The 14157-nt window shown below is 50.5% G+C and overlaps 1 protein-coding gene across 1 annotated transcript in view; it reads left to right on the forward strand.

The window, feature by feature from the left end:
- Window positions 1-5632: 5632 nt before the first annotated feature.
- The window catches only part of abtb2b (ankyrin repeat and BTB (POZ) domain containing 2b), a 31564-nt gene continuing 23039 nt past the window's right edge, over window positions 5633-14157 (forward strand). The window contains exons 1-2 of the mRNA XM_056598776.1: window positions 5633-6515; window positions 8490-8529. Of these exons, the coding sequence (XP_056454751.1) occupies window positions 5633-6515; window positions 8490-8529 (923 nt within the window). The remainder of the gene's footprint in view (window positions 6516-8489; window positions 8530-14157) is intronic.

Consider the following 14157-nt stretch of genomic DNA (forward strand, 5'->3'; position numbering starts at 1 on the left):
AAGCTTAGAGCGAGCGTAGGGGAGGGAGTCTGAGGCTCAGTGCGGGAGTGTCAGGTTGGGGGTTTCACGAAGGCATGGCTATTTCACAAACGTGTGCCTTTTTTATCAGGGTTTGGCTGTAGACCATTTTTTTTATCTATTCAGAGCTCCGGGAGGCCGAAGGGAAGGAGAAAACATGAGATTATGATTATTATTATTATAAATATGAATATTATTATTAGTAGTATTAGCATTATTATTATTATACAGCAGTGATGTCAGTGTACATTTGAATATACTGTTTGTAAAGAAGACCTGTTCTTTGGGGACCTCCTCCTTGAAGCTGGGACTTTTGGATGGGCCCCCCCGATGGCTACTACGCCTTCAGACGAAGCCTGAGGACCCCGGACCCTGTCTGTTCTTGTACATTGAGGTGATTGGTTGGACCAGGGGGAAGGGGGCGGGACGGGGTTCTTATTAATGACTCTGTTTGGTTGGTCGACGCAGTACTTCATGATTGTGTGATTTTGGAGGTCGACCTTTTTTTAGCTTTGTTTAGTTTGGAGAGTAGAAGAGGTTAGGCTACTAATGTGCTTCATTTAATGTTGACATGGGGATATTTAAATGAGGTAGAATATGAGGAAAAATATATTTAAAAAAAGAGTGAAATGAAAAAACAGGAATATACATTCCAAGGTAATTTCTGTGAAATTGTTTTGTAGGGAAAAGGAAATTTAAGAATGTATTGTACTATTAATTTCATTTAATTGTTTGGTTGTTGTTTTTTTTGCAAAATAAAATTTTATGCTCATGGATATGATATTTTTGCGTTATTATTTTCTCAAGTTCTGGAAGGCAAACAATCCTTTGAATCGACTGTGAACGTCAATCCTTTGATTCGACTGTGAACTTCTTTGTGCGTCAGCACTTCCCTCTTCCACCCCACGGGGGCGCACCTGCTGCACACTCGATGGTTCACGGTCTGAATGACGAAACGGTGAAATCTTTTAAATAGTGGCTGTTAAATGGCATCAATCTTAAACAATTTAATTGTTTTTTACAGGAACAGCAAGATCTCAGATTACCGTCAGAATAATTGTCCCTCCCAAAAAGCTCATTGTACATTTTACATAAATTATGCTTATTTTAAGCGTAAACATTGTTCAACTGTTCATGTTTTTCGCTTTCATCTTTCCTACCTCTCTCTCTCTCTCTCTCTCTCTCTCTCTCTCTCTCTCTCTCTCTCTCTCTCTCTCTCTCTCTCTCTCTCTCTCTCTCTCTCTCTCTCTCTCTCTCTCTCTCTCGTTCTCGTTCTCACCAATTCACTTGCTCACACACATGCACATGCACGCACAATCACAAACACACCCTCGCTGTGACACTGTCCCTCAGCATAATTTCCCTGGGTTTCTCACACCCTCGATCAGGACTGATGCGTGTGACAACACGATGGGGCTGGCTGTGGGCTCTGTGGGGCAGAGGCTTGGATTTTAAAACGATTCTGACATTTATTTTTAAAACCAAACCCTTCAAACGGAAACTCTGTTATTATGACATTGTTTTATATTTTATGAACAATCTCTATCCATTATAAAATGTAATGTTACGACATTTTACTGTGGTTTCCATGGGACCAAATCACAGCAACAACAGAGTGTGGCGACTGTGTGTGTGTCTGCGTGTCCGTTTGCGTGTGAGTGTGTGTTTGTGTGAGTGCGTGTGTCTGTGTGTTTTCGTGTTTGTGTGCGTGTCTGTGTGTGTATATGTTTGCGTGTGTGTGCATGTGTGTGTCTGCGTGTGTGTGTGTCTGTGTGTATGTTTGTGTCTCTGTTTGTGTGTGTGTGTGTGTGTGTGTGTCTGCGTGCGTGCGTGTGTATGTTTGTGTGTGTGTGTCTGCGTGTGTGTCTGCGTGTGTGTGTCTGTGTATGTATTGTCTCTGTTTGTGTGTGTGTCCATGTGTGTGTCTGCGTGTGTGTGTCTGTGCGTATGTTTGTGTCTCTGTTTGTGTGTGTGTGTCTGCGTGCGTGCGTGAGTGCGTTTGTTGTCTGTGTGTGTGTGTGTCTCTGTGTGTGTGTCTCTGTGTGTGTGTGTCTGCGTGTGTGTGTCTGTGTATGTTTGTGTCTGTGTGTGTGTGTGTCTCTGTGTGTGTGTCTCTGTGTGTGTGTGTCTGTGTGTGTGTGTGTGTTTTGTCTGTGTGTGTGTGTGTGTGTGTGTGTGTGTGTGTGTGTGTGTGTGTGTGTGTGTGTGTGTGTGTGTGTGTGTGTGTGTGTGTGTGTGTGTGCGCGTGTGTACGTGTGGTGTGAGGTTGGGTGTGCAGGGACAGGACATTGTGACTCGGAGGGTAATCTCTTGCAGGTGTCCCTGGGTTCGCTCCCCTTTTGTCAGCATTGTTCTTGGGTCTCACCCAGAGCCCTTCCAGTCCGGCCGGGCTGGCTGGCGTGCGGGAGGGGTGTGGCAGACACTAGGGGGGGGGGCTTGTTAACCCAGGGCAGACCCACCAGAGACGGGGAGGTCAGCCGTGTGGGTCCACACACAGACGTCACGGTCCGCCAGGGTCCGCCTGACGCAAGTGTCGGACCCCTGGGGGGCCCTCTGTGGCCCGTGGTCCAGGGCTGAGCTCATTGGTTAACTTTCAGTGTGTGTGTGTGTGTGTGTGTGTGTGTGTGTGTGTGTGTGTGTGTGTGTGTCTGTGTGTCTGTGTGTGATTAGTGATTCGCTGTGAAGGTATTTTTCTCATTTGATTACACTTATTGCTTTAACTACCCCCGGTTTACAGCCCCCCCCTCCCCGACCCTATTATCAGTAATGCGTTTTAGATGAATGAACCTACCAACAGCGGAGTCAAATTCTTACTTTATGCATAAACTCATAAGCTTTGTTTATTTTGGCAAAACTTTAATGAAGATAAAACACAGACCAGCTGAATTAAAGAGGCGTTTGCATGAGAACACAAACATCAGATAAGCCTGGACCGAGACTACGATAAAATACTGTTTTCATTATCAAATAAATTAGAATACGATGTGAAAATAAATAATCCACCCAGCAAAGACAAATAAGAAGATTATCTGGAAAAAGAATAAAGGATTTGTCTGTCTCAGGTTATGATGGCATGAACGGAAATGCAATTCGGAAATTGAACGAAAAAACTGGGATGGCCGTCCAAGAGCTGATGGTAAGAAATCAACAGGCTGATAATAACTAACCGATAAATCAACCACGCTTACAAGACGCAAAAAGACTAGGCAACTGCCCACATCCGTGTGTGCGTTTGTGTGTGTTTGCGTCTGATATTGAGAGCGTCTGTGTGGATGTGTGTTCATGGCAAGTGCGTGTGCTTGTGTTTGTGTGTGAGTGTGCTTGAGTGTGTGCACGCTTGTGTGTGTGTTTTGAGTTAAGGTGCCCCCTGTGAAGCGGGTCAGAGGGTCAGCATTCCCTGCGGTAATTATGTCAGCTAACATGGAACATTAGAGCTAATCCTTAGCCAATGTGTGTGTGTGTGTGTGTGTGTGTGTGTGTGTGTGTGTGTGTGTGTGTGTGTGTGTGTGTGTGTGTGTGTGTGTGTGTGTGTGTGTGTGTGTGAGTGTGTGCATGCTTGTGTGTTGGTGTGTGTGTTGGTGTGTGTGTGTGTTGGTGTGCGTGTGTGTGTTGGTGTGTGTGTCTATATGTAACATACAGACAGGATATCGTCATGTCGGTATGTGTCACATGACTATGTGTCAGTCTTCATTACAGTATGTCTAACTATGGTTTCCACACATGGACGTGATGTCTGTGTGTGTGTGTGTGTCATGTGTGTGTGTGCTGACCCTGAAGCCATGATGTCATGGGTTAAGAGCGTAAACATTGGCCTCAGCCCCAGATGACACGCCCTACCTTAAAAGCAGAGTTTACTCTGAATGCTTCCCCTGATTTCAAGCAAATTCATAGCTGACACGTACACAAACACACACACACATGCACAAACACACACACTCGCACATACAGACAATCACACGTACACAAACACACACACACATACAGTGACACATACACTCACACAAACTGATGCACGCACACACACAAACAAACAGTGATGCACCCACACACACACACACACACACACACACACACACACACACACACACACACACACACACACACACACACACACACACACACACACACACACACACAATAACAACTTGGACAAATGTGGCCAACATTCAAGTTTATTATGAAGGGGATTTGGTTGAAATTTGCATCATTAAATGAGTCTGTCGTCCTGTATGCTGATAAACACGTTGCCACACACAGCTTGTTATTTATTCGATATCACTTTGGATCATTGGAGGCTACGGAAAATGTAAACTCATAAATGACGTCTCCATTCCTCAGATTAACCGACATGAGGTTCTCTGTGGTATAGACAAGGGCTTGTAAATCACACCCTGTTACAGGCTGTGGTCACACGCACACACACATGCATACACTGACACATACAAAACACACACACACACACACACTGTCACATACACAAACACAGCCATACCCACACACACACAATGTCACACACACACACACACACACACACAATGACACACACACACAATGACAAACACACACACACACACACACACACACACACACACACACACACACACACACACATTCACACACACACACACACACACACACACACACACACACACACACACACACACACACACACACACACACACACACACACACACACACACATGAATCATGCATTTTTCAAGCATGAAAAAAATCCGCCAAGCAAAACATTCTGGTAATTCGATTAAACTCATCTCCTCGCATACAGTGGAGATAAAACCAGATAAAGACTTCGCCTGGGCTTCCACTCGCAGATATCCCACACGCTAATGAACAAAAGGTTCATTGTTGTTCAAGCTTTAAAGTGAAATGGAGGGAAAAGTAAAAACACACTCTAGGACGTAGGATTTATAATTGTTACTGTTTGTTTACGTGCCATCGAGTGGTTTACACGCTCAAACAAAGTTTTCACGGTTAGATCTCTGATTGGCTGCTCAACGTGTCTATCACCTCCTGATTGGTGGTAGAAATACCGAGTGCCCGCCCCCTTTGCGTTTCGCTCCGGAGGTCCTGAGGACTGATCAGAAGTCCTGAGGACGTGGGAGGGATGAGTTGAGGAGTCCTGCGGGAGTTTAAACTGCCAAAACAAAACGCTCCTTCTCGGTTCGGACGTCAGATGGACTTGGACCTGACTTCTAAAGAAGCTGGGACACATTGTTATTCTCTGTACACACAGCTTCCCGTCCGGTGGAAAGTTTGAAACCCGAGCAACTCAGATGAGAAGAGGATAGCGAACTTTTTTGGTGCTTGGTTTGGACCTCGACTCCTGGACTGGTGCGTCCCGGAGCGTCCCGGAACGTCGCGTCTTCTACTGAGACCGAAGCAGAGGGTTGAGTAAGTTGATCCTTGGCTAATTGCTAACTTCATTTACGCGTTCATTCGTGGTGGTTCAGGCTCCGTTTCGCTGCCCTGCGCGCAGCAGAACGTGTGCCCAGACCAGCGCGTCGCTGCGTAACCAGTCCGACCAGCTCACCCTGAAGTATCGCCTCACTCTCCCGTCAGTGGGTCAACCAGACCCACTCAAGCCAGAGTTACCATGGCAGGTATCAGCAACGCCCACATGAAGACCCTGGAGGACCTGACCCTGGACTCGGGGTACGGCGGGGCGGGGGACTCGTGTCGGTCCCTCAGCCTCTCCTCCTCCAACCGCTCCACCTCGCAGCAGGCGTTCGTCACGGCCGCGCACCCCCGGGGGGGCAACTGGTGGTACTACTCCGGCTCCATGAACAGCCGGAACAACAGCTGGGACACGGTCAACACGGTGCTCCCGGAGGACCCTGAGGACATCTTCTCCAAGTGCCCCCGCCTGCCCGACCTCGAGGAGTTCCCCTGGAACGAGGAGGACGTGGCCCACATCCTGCGGAAGGTGTCCGGGGGATGCGGCCCCGCTGCCCCGATCTTCTCCCCGGAGGCGGTGCGGCGCCTGTCCACGCTGCTCCGCCGCGCACTCATCCGAGTGTCGCGGGAGGCGCAGCGCCTCAGTGTCATGCACTGCCGCTGCACGCGCTTCGAGGTGCAGAGCGCCATGCGGCTCGTGCTGAGCTGGGCGCTGGCTGACCACTGCGTCGCGGCCACCGTCCGCGCCATCTCGCTGTACAGCATGAGCGCCGGGGAGCTGCTGCGGGAGGGCAAGTCCGCGCGGTGCGGCCTGCGTTTCTCCGTGGGCCGCTTCTTCCGCTGGATGGTGGACACGCGCGTTGCCGTGCGCGTCCATGAGTACGCGGCCATCTGCCTGACCGCGTGCATGGAGGCGCTGGTGGAGGAGATCGGCGCGCGCGTGCTGTCGGCGGAGAGGGGCCACCTAGGGCCCGACGGGGCCGGGTCAGCCGAGGCCCTGGAGGGGGTGGTGAACAACGACGCGGAGCTGTGGGGCGTCCTGCAGCACTACGAGCACCTCATCTGCGGGAAGAACGCGAACGGTAAGCGAGTAACGTCTGCTTCTCTGTGCGTGTTTTTGTGTGTGTGTGTGTGTGTGTGTGTGTGTGTGTGTGTGTGTGTGTGTGTGTGTGTGTGTGTGTGTGTGTGTGTGTGTGTGTGTGTGTGTGTGTGTGTGTGTGTGTGTGTGCGTGCGTGCGTGTGTTAGCATGTGTGTGTGACAGTGTGTGTGCCCGCAATGGTGTGTGTGTGTGTGTGTGTATGTGTCTGTGTGTGTGTGTGCGTGTGTGTGTGTTTTAGCAGTGTGTGTTTATGTAGTGTGTGTTTGGATGTAAAACATCATGAGGGCGAAAGTCTTTCCGTCAGTTCAGCGCAGCTCGCTACTTTCCACCCGGTGTGTGTGTGTGTGTGTGTGTGTGTGTGTGTGTGTGTGTGTGTGTGTGTGTGTGTGTGTGTGTGTGTGTGTGTGTGTGTGTGTGTGCGTGTCTGTGCGCAACACGTGTGTGGAAAAGGTGGATGCCCGGTCTTGCTCCTGGGCACAATGGCAGCTCTTTGTACGAACACACATGATGGATGCATGGCTGATTCCACTGGCCAGAACAGGGTAAACACCAGCAGAGCCCGGGCCTGGTTCCCCCTCCCGGACCCTCAGACCCAAAGGGAAGACCCACGTGGGTCGGCAGTGGTTCAGGAGGTAGAGCGGGTTGTCGTAACTGGAAGGCTGCTAGTTGATCCCCGGCTCCTCCTAGCTGAGTGCGGAGGTGTCCCTGAGCAAGACGCCTCACCCCGACTGCTCCCGACGGGCTGGCTGTGGCCCTGCGGGGCTGACTCTGCCGTCGGTGTGTGAATGTGTGCGTGAATGGCTGTAAGTCGCTTTGGATAATAGCGTCAGCAGAACCCCCAAAATGTAAGTGTACGTTATATCATCTCTCCCATGAGGATGTGATAGAGCAGGTTTCTAAAATGGAGAGAGACGATGGAGGCCAGGAGGGAGAGGTGGAGGGGCAGAGCCATGCTCAGGAGGGCGGGGGGGGGGGGGGGGGGGGGGGGGGGGGGGGCTCCAGTAGATGGAGTCCAGCTGAAGAGGAGCCCAGGGTGGTGTGAGCGGTGACGGAGTGACTGAGTGTGTCTCTGGTCCATTAGTCAGACCCCAGGCCGCTGGCCGCCGGCAGCCTGCTGGCACACAGCTCGGTTGTTGGTGACTTCGACCCCCCCCCCCCCCCCCCCCCCCCCGCTGTCACTCTGGCTCTCTCTCTCTCTCTCTCTCTCTCTCTCTCTCTCTCTCTCTCTCTCTCTCTCTCTCTCTCTCTCTCTCTCTCTCTCTCTCTCTCTCCGTCTCTTCCCCCTTTACCTCTCCCTCTCTCGCTCTCTTTTCCGCACTCACGCACTCACTCCGTCTTCCTCTCCCTCTTTCTCTCTTTCTCTCTCTCTTCTTCTCTCCATCTCTCGTACTCACCCACCCCTCTCCCCCTGCAACACGTGGGCTTGCCCCCCCCCCCCCCCGCCCTGTTGTTTGCCCTCCCCCCTCAACGTATAGCGTACACATCCACACCCCCACCCCAACCCGCCAGCCCTCCCTCGCCTCCCCCCCCCATCATTGATCCGGGGCCAGGGGCCCGTATTGGCAAGGAGAGGCGCTGGCTTGTTCGGGGGGCTTATGCTGGGGGGGAGTGGGGTGGTGGTCTTTGTGAGGCACCAGACCCCCAGCCCCTCTCTCGCTCTCTCTCTCTCTTTTGCCTTCTCTCTCACCCTCTCTCTCTCGCCCTCTCCCTCTCTCCCTCTCTTACACAGAGCAGCACAAAGCTCTTTTGTTGTGCGCGCTTTGCAGCACACGCCAGGGAGAGAAGCTGACACATAGTGGAGTGGAGCGCACACACACACGCGGGCGCACACACACACACACACACACACTCACACACACACACACATGCGGCCCGAGAGTTGAGTCAGGTTGCAGATGTGAGCGGTGCTGTAGTTGTGTAACTGTAGGACTGCTGTAACACAACACACGTTGACAGGCTTCATCGTTCACGTGGTGAGCACTGGTGTGAGGACCAGGTGGGGCGCACACACACACACACACACACACACACACACACACACACACACACACACAGACACACACACACACACACACACACAGACACACACACACACACACACGCCAATGCTACCCTGACCACCACCACAGTTGTCATTATAGCCACTGAAAGGCTCCACCCGCCTCCTCTAAAAATAGAGTTACAATAAAGTACCAAAAAGGTGAAAATAGAGTCATAAAGGAGTAACATTAGAGGGACAATAGTTACACTACAATTACAACAGAGTTACAACAGAGATCCATAGGGTTACAATAGAGTTAAAATAGAGTAATGATAGTTACAACATAGTCACAATAGAGTAACAATACACATTGTTTTTCATTACAGGAAGGCATTAGAGTGTAGACTGAAGACTGACAGGAAGCACACAATGAGCATGTGCCTCTCTTCCTGTCTCTCTGCTTCTCTCTCCCTTTCACTTTCTGCACTTTACAAACACACACACACACACACACGCATACACACACACATACGGATATTTCTTTCACCCATATTGAGTGCAGGGGCTGGCCCACATCTGGAAGTCTTTAGGGTAGAAATGACTTATAAGTCTCCAATAACAGTTCTGCAAAACTCTCTTATGCTTATTCACTTCCATGCTCCCTTTCTCTCTCTCTCTCTTTCTCCCTTTCTTTCTTTCTCTCTCTCCTCCTCTCTCTTTCTTTCTCTCTCTTCCTCTCACTCTCCCTCTCTCCCTTTATCTCTCTCGCTCTCCTGCTCTCTCTAGCTCTCTCTTCTGCTCTCTCGCTCTTTCCCTCTGCTCTCTCTCTCTTTCTCTCTCTCTCTCTCTCTCTCTCTCTCTCTCTCTCTCTCTCTCTCTCTCTCTCTCTCTCTCTCTCTCTCTCTCTCTCTCTGCTCTCTCTAAGACTCTCTCCCTTTCTTGGTCTCTTGGTAATTTTGTTCCGCTCCACACAATCCATTTATCTGTTTATTTTCTTTGCTCTGCTGGGATTGCTTTTAGAGGAACCTTAAGTTTGCTTGGCCCAGGATCTCATTCATTACACATGTAAGAGATTACTACACACACACACACACACACACAACCACACACACACACACACACACACACACACACACACACACACACACACACACACACACACACACACACACACACACACACACACACACATCACTTACCCTTTTAGGGACTGGGACCACTGGTGTGTATCAACACGAGTCAAAAAAGGGCAGTGGTTGAGGAAGTTCTGATATTAATCTATTATCCATTGGTCATTACCATAACACAAATCACAGCTCAGCTCTCGCAGACATAGCAGTGGTATTGATGCTGCTGCCACTCCGGGCCATTAAAGCAAATAAATTAGCAACGGTTGTCTGATTGATCTGTAGAGGAAGACGATGATGATGGAAAGTAGGTAGTGGGACGGCAGCCAGCCAGTGTACCACCAACACGGACGCTGACAGATGCCATGGTGGCGCCATTGTTTGCCGCTGTTGTTGTTCTTATTAGAGTTGTCATTCCATTGCTGAAGTGCTCTGGAGCAAGGCAGCTGACTGGAAGTATTCGACCATCGCGGCAGTGACCAAAGTGGAATATTGTTCTCACTTATTCATTATTTTTCTGATATTAAATATTGTACTTAAGGCCGTCAGATATGGGAAAGTGAGTTAAGTAACACTCTATATTATAACATTGTTGAATCTTATTAAGCCTAGTCTCAAGTTTGGTGCTATTGAGGAGAGTGAGAATCGTTCCTAGATTCAAACGAAGAGCCACGCGTGTCCATGGTTCTGTTTGTAAATACGGCGACTAACGCCGTGTGAGAAGGCCAGGGTCTCGTGCGTGGCGGGGAGAGATGTGATTCACCCGGCTGGTCCGTTCCCTAAATATGTATTCAGAGCTGAGAGAGAGAGGCGTGGGAACAGTGGACAGAGAGGGAGAGCAGCCCGGTTCTGTGGTCGCACAGACGGGGGAAACCAGCACTCTGAAAATATCCTCCCTTCTCCACAGTCCTGGGCTGGGAGCACACGCAGCTGGGAACACACTGGAATTGCAGATGTGATGAGTGGATGTGGATGTTGGGGGGGGGGGGGGGGGGGGGGGGGGTCCGTGTTAGAACAGGTATCAGAGAGAAGCCATTCTTAGTTAAGGTGCCCCTTGTGAATAGGGTCAGAGGGTCAGCATACCCAACGTTAATGCTGTCAGTTAACGAGGAACATAAGAGCTAATCCTTAGCTACTGTGTGTGTGTGTGTGTGTGTGTGTGTGTGTGTGTGTGTGTGTGTGTGTGTGTGTGTGTGTGTGTGTGTGTGTGTGTGTGTGTGTGTGTGTGTGTGTGTGTGTGTTTTGAGTGGTTTTGCGTGGAGTGATACATTGCGCATTTGCTGATTTGAACACAAGGCTGAGACAGTTGCACACAAGGGCCAAGGATTATGTACACACACGCTCTCACACGCACGCACACACTGTTTGTGTCAGCTTCTTGTCTGTGCCCAGCTGTGAAAACACAGCCGTGACTATGTGCATGTGGAGAGCCCGTGCCTGTCTTTGACTTATTCAATGTTTGTGTGTTGTGTGTGTGTCTGTGTGTCTGTGTGTGCGTGTGTGTGCACATAATCTATTTCGGGAAGGCCGTGCTTCAATGTATTTAGACAAATGTATAGGACACCAATTATATGATTACCCCCAAACAAAGAAACCACTGGGCTGTGTGAGAGAGCATATACCATTCATGCTGTTGTTAGTCTCTCTGTAGCCCTGTTCTTCCCCTCAGTGCACCACATAACGAGCCACTCTGTTGTTGACTGGCCGGCAAAAGACCAAAATAAGGCTTTCCCAATCTAGTGTGTCAGGTCAGATCAAGCCCTATCTTTCAGAGCTGTTATTTCTGTCACTGGCTGAGTGTACCCCCTGAGATATAAACGCCCCAATAGTGTTTGCTCTGTTTCTTTGCCTCATGAACACTGATCTCCAGTATGCCTCCAGTTCATTCTGGAGCCAGTGCCTGGCTTGTCGCAGTACGTGACTGTTTTGTGGGCGGGAAAGGCTTGTAATATTTTAATTGCAGACGCAGAGATCCTATGGTTAGATGAGGAGTGAGGCTGGTTGGGGTAGTGGGGGGGGGGAGGGGGAGAGAGAAAGGGTGGAGATCATGGGATGGGGACGCGGGCAGTTAGAGTGAAACCAGATTTATCTGACCAGGGATTGACTGTAACAGCTATAACTCCTCAGTTCTCCTCATTGCCGGTGAGCTCAGATGGACCTGGTCCCACTTTGGGGGTGAGAGGGAGCGAGGTGGGGGTTAGGAGGGGGAGAGAAGGAGCGACAGAGAGTGGGGGAGAGGGAGAGGGAGAGAGTGAATATCAAATAGTCAGCCAGTGGACAAAGTTCATCGATGACTACTGACCTCTCGATCACAAACCTCATTCATTCACAAAACATTCAACACACCGTGAACATAGTTTAGAGCTTAAAGTAAAGCGTAAATGCTCCGTCTTTTAAGTATGTTGGAAACATACCATCTACCATAACATCACTCCTCCACCCATAACAGGGCAGTGGTGGTGGTGGGAATGGGAGAGAGCCAAACCGGAGATGGAAAAGTTGGAAAAACGGCTTTCGTAACAGGATTAGTTTATAGTTTATTTGCCAGGTTGTGCCCATGATGTCACTGTGTGTGTGTGTGTGTGTGTGTGTGTGTGTGTGTGTGTGTGTGTGTGTGTGTGTGTGTGTGTGTGTGTGTGTGTGTGTGTGTGTGTGTGTGTGTGTGTGTGTGTGTGTGTGTGCGTGTGCATGTATACGTGTGTGTGTATGCGTCTGTATGTGTGCATGTCTATAGATGTGTATGTGTGTGTGTGTGTGTGTGTGTATATGTTTACGCATGTGCGTGTGTGTGTGTGTCTGTGTTTGTGTGTATGTGTGTGTGTGTGTGTGTGTGTGTGTGTGTGTGTGTGTGTGTGTGTGTGTGTGTGTGTGCGTGTGTGTGTGTGTGACACCATTTCCCCACACACATCCTCCACAGTAGTGTTTGGATGTTGAGCGGGGCTATCGGTCCCATCAGCCCCTCTGTCCTCCCACAGTCCTGGCACCGGGCCTGTAACAGAGGCGTGTGTGTGGGGGTGTGTTGGGGTGAATTGGGGATTAAGAGTCAATGGGTTTTGCTGAGGACCGAGTGAATGGCCGCCGGCAGATGAAACAAAGGCCTCTCGTCTCGGGGTCATGACCCGGGTGCATTAGTTTAGCTTCGGGGGGCTAGTGCTAGCCCAGCTCCTGCGTGAAGACTCCTACAGGCCCAACTCTGTGGGTGGAGGAGAGTTGGGGTGAAGGGTGGAGGAGAGGCTGGGTGGAGGCTGGAGGAGGAAAGGGTGGAGGAAAGGCTCGCTGGAGGAGCGGCGGGATGGATGGGCGTGTTGATTGGGTTCGAGCCATAGCGGTTCCCTCAGGCGTGTTTATCGTTTTTCCTTCGTCTCGCTGTTCCTGCTTTTTCCCTGAACATGTTGGAACAAGAATAGCATCAGAGTGTGTACTGGGATCAGAGCCCAACAACACGTAGAAGATTACCGCTGAATAGTTTGGATCAGTCTCACTCACTGCTTACTTGGATAAGTCGTTACATGATATGTGCCTCCAACTCTCTTTGACGTATTATTGTCTTCTCCTCTCATTTTCTGACTTCCCACTCTTCCACATGCCATTCTCCCTCCCTCTCTCCCTCCCTCGCCCTCCCTTTCTCCCTCTCCCCCTCCTCTGTGTATCAAACAGTGGAATGTGTGTTGTTTGTGTGTTGAGGCAACAACAAGTAAACATCGGGCTTGTTCTCTGTGGCCTGTTTGAACTTCTGGTCCATCTCCACATCACACGGGGAGTCCTTTCCCCTCGCACCGCAGTACATAACCCGACCATACCCTCCCCTTTTGGGGTCAACCTCATTCCCTGTTCTACCCTTTATGGTGGCGCAGGGTCTGAACCCCCCACAAACAGACAAACTCGGAACTCACCCGACCATTAAAGCTTCATCAATGCCCTTTTCTCCTAAACATATCGACTGAATGCCTCTGATCTTAACTTCCTTCCATTTAGCCTCTCGGAAAGATCTTGTTTTCTGGGTGTGCATGTGTGTGTGTGTGTGTGCCCGTGTCTATGCATGTGTGTGTGTGTGTCTCTGTAAGTGTGTGTGCGTGTCAAACGGGCCGCGTCTTTCACCCCCCCCCAAAAGGGTTTCCACATACGTCTTATTTAGTGTCTCAAAACCAAACTTTCCCATCTGGATGGTCATGACCCCTGACCCCCCCCCCCCCCCCCCCCAGACACCAATCCCCTCACCTGTTGGCTCGGTCAAGGTCGGGCTGGATCGACACCTAGTCGTTAGGGGAGCCACGCAGCGGGCCGCCGGCAGGAAGTGCGCAGGGTACGGTGGTCTGGCTGGGAGCCCCCTGGTGGTTTGGTGGAGGGGGGGAGTGGCCCCTCAGGGGCCCGCTGGCATCTGGGGCCCACATGTTGGCAGAGAGAGGCTCGCTGGAGGGGAGGAGAGAGAGGACACCTAAGTCCTAGCGCGTGCTACGTGCACACACGCGCATTCCCAGGCGTGCAGCTTCACCTACACACACATGTGTACTCTCGC

Source organism: Gadus chalcogrammus, chromosome 9, assembly GCF_026213295.1.
Source record: "Gadus chalcogrammus isolate NIFS_2021 chromosome 9, NIFS_Gcha_1.0, whole genome shotgun sequence".
Lineage (NCBI taxonomy): Eukaryota > Metazoa > Chordata > Actinopteri > Gadiformes > Gadidae > Gadus > Gadus chalcogrammus.